The 9,406-nt window shown below is 39.6% G+C and overlaps 1 protein-coding gene across 3 annotated transcripts in view; it reads left to right on the forward strand.

Annotated features, from left to right (window-relative positions):
• Positions 1 to 8,799, forward strand: part of ppargc1a (peroxisome proliferator-activated receptor gamma, coactivator 1 alpha) — a 563,573-nt gene extending 554,774 nt beyond the window's left edge. For all 3 annotated transcript variants that reach the window (XM_073064905.1, XM_073064906.1, XM_073064907.1), the window contains exon 13: positions 6,578 to 8,799. In XM_073064905.1, the coding sequence (XP_072921006.1) occupies positions 6,578 to 6,681 (104 nt within the window). In that variant the 3' untranslated portion in view covers positions 6,682 to 8,799. The remainder of the gene's footprint in view (positions 1 to 6,577) is intronic.
• The last annotated feature ends 607 nt before the right edge of the window (positions 8,800 to 9,406 follow it).

Consider the following 9,406-nt stretch of genomic DNA (forward strand, 5'->3'; position numbering starts at 1 on the left):
CTACCCAGCAATGTGGATAATTGCCCAGGTATGTCCTGTACACAAGAACCAGGACAAGTCCAACCCAGCCGATAACCACCCTATCAGCAAAGTAATGGAAGGGGTCATCAACAGTGCTATCATGCAGCACCTACTCTCCAATAACCTGCTTACGGATGCCCAATTTGAGTTCTGTCAAGGCCACTCAGCTCCTGACATCATCACCTCCTTAGTCCAAACAAGGACCAAAGAGCTAAATACCAGAGTTGAGGTGAGAGTGATAGCCCTTGACATCAAGGCAGCATTTGACCGAGTATGGCATCAAGGTGCCCTCGGTAAAATGGAGTCAATGGGAATTAAGGGGAAAGCCCTCCACTGGTTGGAATCATACCTGACACAAAGGAAAATGGTGGTGGTGGTTGGAGGTCAATCATCTCATCCTCAGGACACCACTGCAGGAGTTCGTCAGTGAAGTGTCCTAGGACCAACCATCTTCAGATGCTTCATCAATGACCTTACTTCTGTCATAAGGTCAGAAATGGGGATGTTCGCAGATGACTGCGCAATGTTCTGCACCATTTGTGACTCCTCAGATAATGAAAAAGTTCACACCTAAATGCAACAGGACCTGGACAATATCAAGGCTTGGGCTGTCAATTGGCCAGTGATAATCAAGTCATGCAAGTGCCAGACAATGACCATCTCCAATAAAAGAGTCTCTAACCATTGTCCCTTGGCATTTAGTGGCATCACCGTCACTGAATCCCTTACAATCAACATCCTGGGGGTTACCATTGATAGGAAGCTGAAAAGGTCTAGCCATATAAACACTGTGGCTACTAGGGCAGGTCAAAGGCCAGGAATCCTGCAGTGTGTAACTCACCTTCTGACTCCCCAAAGCCTGACAACCATCTACAAGGCTCAGGTCAGGAGTGTAATGGAATCCTCGCCACTCGCCTGGATGAGTGCAGCTCCAACAACACTCAAGCTGCCTGACACCATTCAGTACAAGGCAGTCCAGTAGATCGGTACCCCTTCCATAGTAGGCGGCCGTCGATCCCAGGGGATCATCGGTTTACACCTCTGGTGGACTCTGTCCTCTTCAGGGTGCAAGCCTGGGCGGGAAGATTTGGAGAATTGGCTGTTTCCTGTGCAGCGGGCTCCCCCTCTCCATGTCACTGATGATCACTGAAGGGAAGGGCAAACGCCAATACAGCTGGGCACCGGTGTTGTCACAGGGGTTGCCAGAGTGAAGTGATAAACAACATCAAACTGCCTTAGGGACCCCGGCTCCAGATTTCTTCCTGAGGGTTTACTCCTGAAGCCATACCCATAGGTGGGTTTGGCCACAAGGCAGCGGACGTTTAAAATCAGAGTTTTCCTTCTCCTAGGTGGGTTGTCGTCCAAGGCTGACGAGCCACACCTGCCTAAAGCAACTGGTTTTGAGCCGCCAGTGGTCCACCTTTGCCCCTTCTCTTGTCAGTAGAAACAGTTCTGCTGGGCCTAGTAGCTAAGCCACCCATGAAGGCCAAGAGTTGGATTTGGTTGTCAGAACCTTTTATAGTCACACGCCATTTGGAGCACTTTATAGGTAGTGGGAACTTATCCCCAGTACTACCCCCAGCTATGACAACTTTAAGAGAACCTTCTACAATCATCCAGTCTCGCCCCCATCGACAAACTGTTACAGCAGTGTGTACTATCTACAAAATGCACTGCAACAGCACACCAACATTCCTCAGGAGCATCTTGCAGACTCACGACCACAACCACCTAGAAGGTTGAGAACAGCAGATACCTGGGAACATCACCACTTGGAAATCCCCCTCCAAGTAGAATTTTTTGAAGATGTAACTAGTAGAGTGGATAGGGGAGAGCCAGTAGAAGTGGTATATTTGGATTTTCAAAAGGCTTTTGATAAGGTCCCACACAGGAGATTAGTGTGCAAACTTAAAGCACACAGTATTGGGGGTATGGTATTGATGTGGATAGAGAATTGGTTGGCAGACAGGAAGCAAAGAGTGGGAGTAAATGGGACCTTTTCAGAATGGCAGGCAGTGACTAGTGGGGTACCGCAAGGCTCAGTGCTGGGACCCCAGTTGTTTATATATTAATGATTTAGACGAGGGAATTAAATGCAGCATCTCCAAGTTTGCGGATGACACGAAGCTGGGCGGCAGTGTTAGCTGTGAGGAGGATGCTAAGAGGATGCAGGGTGACTTGGATAGGTTAGGTGAGTGAGCAAATTCATGGCAGATGCAATTTAATGTGGATAAATGTGAGGTTATCCACTTTGGTTGCAAGAACAGGAAAACAGATTATTATCTGAATGGTAGCCGATTAGGAAAAGGGGAGGTGCAACGAGACCTGGGTGTCATTGCACACCAGTCATTGAAGGTGGGCATGCAGGTACAACAGGCGGTGAAAAAGGCAAATGGTATGTTGGCATTCATAGCAAAAGGATTTGAGTACAGGAGCAGGGAGGTTCTACTGCAGTTGTACAAGGCCTTGGTGAGACCACACCTAGAGTATTGTGTGCAGTTTTGGTCCCCTAATCTGAGGAAAGACATTCTTGCAATACATTGAGTACAAAGAAGGTTCACCAGATTGATTCCTGGGATGGCAGGACTTTCATATGAATAAAGACTGGATCGACTAGGCTTATACTCGCTGGAATTTAGAAGATTGAGGGGTGATCTTATTGAAACGTATAAAATTCTAAAGGGATTGGACAGGCTAGATGCAGGAAGATTGTTTCTGATGTTGGGGAAGTCCAGAACGAGGGGTCACAGTTTAAGGATAAAGGGGAAGCCTTTTAGGACCGAGATGAGGAAAAACTTCTTCACACAGAGAGTGGTGAATCTGTGGAATTCTCTGCCACAGGAAACAGTTGAAGCCAGTTCGTTGGCTATATTTAAGAGGAGGTTAGATATGGCCCTTGTGGCTAAAGGGATCGGGGGTATGGAGAGAAAGCAGGTACAGGGTTCTGAGTTGGATGATCAGCCAATCATACTGAATGGCGGTGCAGGCTTGAAGGGCCGAATGGCCTACTCCTGCACCTATTTTCTATGTTTCTATGTTTCTAAGTCACTCACCATCCTGACTTGGAAACATATCGCCATTCCTTCATTGTCACTGGGTCAAAATCATGGAATTCCCTCCCTAACAGCACTGTGGGTGTACCTGCACCTCAGGGACTGCAGCGGTTCAAGGCAGCAGCTCGTTACCACTTTTTCAAGGGCAACTAGGGCTGGGCAATAAATGCTGTCTTAGCTGGCAATGCCCACATCCCATAAATGAATAAATAAAAACAAAAAAAATGTTGTCATCTGATAACATTATCAAGTGGCCAATGTGACCACGACTCTGATATTAATTGCCAGCTTACTTTGCAGGCATGGATTTTGCAAGCTTGGAAGCTGCCTCTATTTCTAGTGGCATCAGGAGAAGCTCCTTCAAATAAATGAACATATTAAACATGCACAACTCTCAACTCTCTTTGCAGTGTACCCTGTGAATTGTTATCCAGGAGAGAACTCTGCTTGAATGAGTCTCCAGTTCTGCTTAAAAACTGTGATAATAACCTTAATGGCATCAAACTTATGAGCATGTTGGAATGTGCAGCAGAAGCAGTTCTTCCAGGAATTTTGTCTCACAATTTCAACAGAGTTAGTAAAGGAGTAAATCCAAAGCATACAAATAGCTAACAATTAATTTAAACAGTTAGTGAATATAAACGGGCCTAAACCACTTTCAGTTGACCATGGAACGCCATCAAAATATTCCACTTTGTTTGTCTCCCTCTTGGCCCAGCAGGATTTACTGCAGTTTACAAGTGGCCTTCAATTCAGGCAATTGAGTTGAGTTTGGTTAAAGTGAGTGGCAAGTGGATGTTATCCCATGTCAGCAGAGCTCTGTCTGGAGAAGGACAATCCGGACTAACACATAACAAGAGTAGAATATTGATTACTTTATTCAATCATTGTTAATTTAAAACTGTGTTCAACTGTTATTTTACTTATACTAATGTTTTGTACTCTAGTTTGAAGAAACAAAAAAAAAATCATTATTATTGTCCAGCTCAGCACCGGTCTTCTAGTTGTTCATTAGAGCCATTTTTTACTGCCACTTTATCCTCCCTTGGCTCAGGACTAGGATTTCTGAATCAGGTTTACAAGTGAAGGTGGCTTATAGGGTTTGTGTTAGGGTCAATAGACTCTGTTGGTGAATGTGAGTTTGAGCCCAAGTAAATATTCTATATTTCCGCTTTATATCACCTTTGATATTTAGGATCATAGTTTGTTATGATTATTTGTGGCCATTCATTCAAATTTATTTGCACCCAAAACCATTACTAGAACTGACATTCAAGAGGGAAGACAACATTTGGTCTTTATTGAAAGACGATCTGACTACAAGCACAAAGACAGACAACTTGCTCTAATTACAAGGAGCTCCAATGAAACTACATAGAGACGTTTCTGTCTAAGGAAGGGCATATATGCAAAAGAGGGAGTGCAGCAACTGATCACCAAAATCTTGGGTTGGGGAGTTCATCATCTGTGTAGAGATTAAGCAGGCTAGGCCTGTACTCTCTTTGTAGAACTGGTACTGTTGATTGGAATAGAGCAAAATCCTTCTTGGGCAAATCCTTGCCTTCAGCTATTGGTCATCATTTTGGGGTTATATCATCTCCAGGGAGATTCAAGTTTTCATCTTTGGATTTTCTTTTCTTTTCATTTTGCCTCTCATGTGTTAGTTTCTTTTTGGCAAAGGTTACTAATTGGGTGGGATGCCTTGATAGCTTTTTCTGAAGGCTTTCAAAATTTATTTCGCTTTCTCTAGAAGTCCTTCAGATTCAGATTAGTTTATTGTCATATACAGCAGGTTGCAATAGAATTCCTTGCTTGCGTGAAGCTCAGAGAATAAACGTGGTAATAATAAATACAACAATTAGCTGTGAAGACAGTTGCAAAAACAATGGAATGGTGCATAGTACTGTAAATAGAAATGCTAATGTAACAACAGCAGAAGAGATAGAATTAATGGTTTGAGAACGTGGCAGTATCACTGGGAAAGGGAATATTAAAGATGTGATTGGTTTAGTAGCCTGATAGCAGTGAGGAAGAAAATGTTCTTAAGTCTAGTTATCTGGGCTTTCTAGAAGGTAGAGGAGAGTAAAGGAAATAGCTTTTACTCTTCAATGGTGACACTGTTAGCCTTCCTGATTTAATACACCACGATTGGATGTGATAAACTGATGGACTGGGCAATATTTAACCTTTCTCTGCAGGTTCGAATCGTTCAGAGCACAGTGGCTACTGTATTAGGCTGAAATGCAACCCATCAGAATACTTCCTATAGCGCATATACAAATACTTTCTTACTTATAAGTTTAATACAAATGAAGTCTCAATACTCTTCCTAATTGTGATCTCAAAGGATCACAGTTTCAACCCTTTGAAATTGCTCCTGAAGCTATGCAAATACACAAAAGCTAGGAGAATTGGGATCAAATATTGCAGTTCCATTTGAGTTGGTGTTCTAAACCTTCCAGTAATAATTCAAGTCTCACCTGTACAAATGTCAGTATATATCAATTCAAGAGTCAATCGGGAGTTCAACTGATGAGGCAGTAGGAACATTTGAAGATGGAAAAATAAGCAAAGAAAATTATTTGACTTTACAGGCTAAAAGGTTTATTCACTTGAATGCAATATGATCATCCCCCAAGGTTGAAAAAAGAAGTGGCAAAAAAAAACTGTCAGGTGGAACAGAAAGAAAAAGATTTTTACATAACTATTCATATCAGCTGTATACATAGTTAAGGGCATATTGTATTTCTTTAAAAATAACCCTGGATCCCTCTGTTTAAGCTTGCTAGTCATTTCAGGGGACTTCAGCAGTTTTTACTGTCAAGAGGATATTATATGGTTTGCCTGATGATATATTCAGTTCATATTAAGCAGGACAAATGATACTTTAGATTTTAGAAACAGCTGGGGTGAAATTGGACAATGGAAGTCTGTCTATAAAATGGCCTGATAGTAAATTGGCAATCTATTAAGCTGATAGTTCACTATCAGCTCTCTCCTTCCATTCACCCATTCCACCCCTCAAAGTCCTGTTCAGAACAGATGCGTTGAAACCCAGCTGAAGCTGGTTACTTTTGGAGATCAGAAACAAGTGGACATCATGACTTAAATTTAATCCCCTATGGTAATAAGTACATGAAGATTTGTGTTACCCAAGCATTATAAGCTATGCACTGCTGAAAACAGAAAACAGTTGCACACAAATGGTTTAGAAATCAAAGTGCACGTGTTTTTCTTTATCACACAGAAATAGAAAAGATTTTGTGGATTATAAACCAGCTCCTCATTTTAATTACCCTGAAATTTCCTGTAAGCACACAGCAGCCTTCGTTAAACTGAAATTCTTTAACCAAGTTACTAAAATAACTTGGTATTGCTTTGTGTTGATTTGGCTTCTTTTCGCTCACTAATTTTAGAGCAATTACTAAAGGTGTTAGGACAGGACCTCAATTTATAATGCTGTATGTGGAAAATGTTAATTAAATGATGCTTCTTTGTTGTAGATTCCAATTCAGATGACTTTGACCCTGCTTCAACCAAAAGCAAGTACGACTCAATGGATTTTGACAGCTTGCTGAAAGAGGCCCAGCGAAGCTTGCGTAGGTAACAGACACCAAATGTGCTAAACATGGAGGAAGCCGCTGTACCTTGCAGGCATCCTGTCATTTACCATTAAAGAACTTGCATTGGTCATCCTGGGATCTAATCCCTCTTTACACTCTGTACAAATGAAGTTTACATGAACACAGCTGCTGCAGTGTATGAGGAAAGTTGAAGAACATTCAACTTAAAGCAAAAAGGAAACCAAAAGCAGGAGTACAGATAGTAGGCTAGTGATATTTTACATGTGCTATATAAATGATAATCAGAATGGTGAAATATGCAGCTTGTTCAGCAATTTTTCTGACATTTGGATGTGGTATTACATTATTGATGAGAGTTGGGAATAAATACTTGGGGTATTTCAAATATTTTATTTACTAAATGCTAAAATGTAGTTACAGATTTACTAATGTTAAACTGAGATATTTTTATTTTATGTAAATATGACAATGTTGTTTTTTGTTACAGCTATGCACTGTACATGCAGCCTTCTTTTAAATAATTAAAACAAGAATGTAACCATAAGTTAAACACTAGTGTACACTAATATATTTAGGAAATTGGAGAGGTATAAAGCTGAGATGGGTAAGGTTGTCTGTGTGTCACATGGACCAATGCTCATTTACCACAACGTAGCTTTACAATGACCTTGCAACTGATCAATTTAGAAAATGAATCAGGTCACCACTTCCATTGCTATGACTAATCACTAAAGTTGCTTTCATTTGTTTTGCCTTTTACAATAACTTAGATGCAAATTAATAAATCAGAAGAATAAAATGAAAAAAACTCACGCGTGCTTCTGATTTCATTACAGACCATTACACATTGCTTAAATATGATGATTATCACTCAAATTCCATGTATTTCAGAGGAGGTTTTAGGGGCAGGTATGTTGGTAAATTACAGATTAGTTTAACTTAATGATTTTTTTGGAAAAAATGAGGGACTACGTATTTGTCTTTGGTGCTAGCAGTGGATGTCTGCTGCACTATTGACAACCACTGTGTGCACATCTGTATATTTGTAGAACTGACTACTAGGGCAGGAGGACAACATTAAGTGCCAGCAGTCAAAGGTGAATTCCTACCCCAGGATTTCCAAGATAACTCTGCACCTGCTCCTCACTCCATCATCTCCACTAGCAGCTATAGAGTATTCACCTAAGCCCTTTTTGCTTACAGTTCTAGCAGGTGATATCTTTATTTATTTGTCCATTTTGACTTTGTATTGAGTGATCCTAATGTCTGCCATTGGAAAATTGTCTTCATATATTTGGTAAACTGAGTTGTCAACTTTGTAAGTATATAAAAATAGCAATATAAAGGTTTTGTCCTAAACATTCATTCACCGTAGTACCACTGGTCTTTTATCTCTGCTCGCACTCTTATTAGAAATAGTTTCAGGTCTTTTAACTCATTTTATCATATGATGCCAAACTGAGGTTTACATTTTCTTCCCTGTATTTTGAATATTCTCTTCTTTATTGTAATAGTAAGATTGTAAAAAATAAATACAAAAATAGCAATAAATGTTTATTTTTAAAGATCTAATTTTAGCATATCATGTTGTGAGGTGGAGGACCAGGCACATTACCCAGCTTCTTTAGGTGCTTAATGTGTGTTTCAAGAAATGTTAGACTTCTAACTTATAACAACTACAGTATTTCATAGTTTTGTGTGTAACAATCGCTAACTTAAACAAAATAAGTGAAATTGTGTGTTCGTAGCTAATGTTAGTTCTCAACTATCCTTTATAACTTGGGTAATGATGTTTTGTCCTATCTGGCAAACTTGATGAGGATTTTAATTGTAAAATAAATTTTGCTCTGTACAATAACTAGAATAGCAATGTATTATATCACTTGATTATTCTTAATTTTAATTAAAGTAATTTCTGAGGACACTGTGCTGTTAGGTGTGTGGGTGAAAATATATTAGTTGATGGAACTGTACTGAACAGGAAATACGAAGGAACATCCATGCGAGTTTCCTTTTGACTGACATTTCTAACTGTAATGTGTGGTTGAACCATTGTATAGAATTACTGTGATTTTTTTTTAAATGTGCAGTTTTCATCAACCTTACTTAACTAATAAAGAGAAACAATGTTTCAAACACTGCCCTGTGTGTGCACTCATCAAATGAGCAAAATCTATTTAGATTACTTAATAATTGTAAAAATCATAAAGTACAAATTTAAATGAATTGGAGTATTATTAATTAGTTCCTTAAACAGTTTGAACTTGAGTGATATTTTGATTTAAATGTACTCTGAACTAATCTAATAGATGCTTTAAGAAACTGTGTTCTTGCACTGTAGATTGGCAAAAAATACAGTGCCATAGAAAATTAACAAACTTATAAGTCATCAGGACCTTCAAAAAATTGGGAAGTGGGCCACATAAGGAAATATCAGAGTACACAACCAATAATCTGGTTTCTAATACACAGGAATGTATTAACGGAACAAAGAAGTGGAAGGCTTCAGGAAGGGAATCCATCGGCTTAAAGGCTTTGGCAGCTGAAGGTATCATAAAAACAAGGTTGTGGATTTTAAAATCCTGTGTCGATAAAACTGGATCATTGTGTTTTTTTTTAAGTGTCACAAAACCCAAGAATGATTTTATGCAGAGTAGATTGCATGAGCAACTATTTTGGGTAAAAACGCAGATTGCAAAATGTTTCTAGTCACAATTCAAGTTAATACATCTGATGTTTTTTTCCCAG

Source organism: Hemitrygon akajei, chromosome 13 (genome assembly GCF_048418815.1).
Source record: "Hemitrygon akajei chromosome 13, sHemAka1.3, whole genome shotgun sequence".
Taxonomy (NCBI): Eukaryota; Metazoa; Chordata; class Chondrichthyes; order Myliobatiformes; family Dasyatidae; genus Hemitrygon; species Hemitrygon akajei.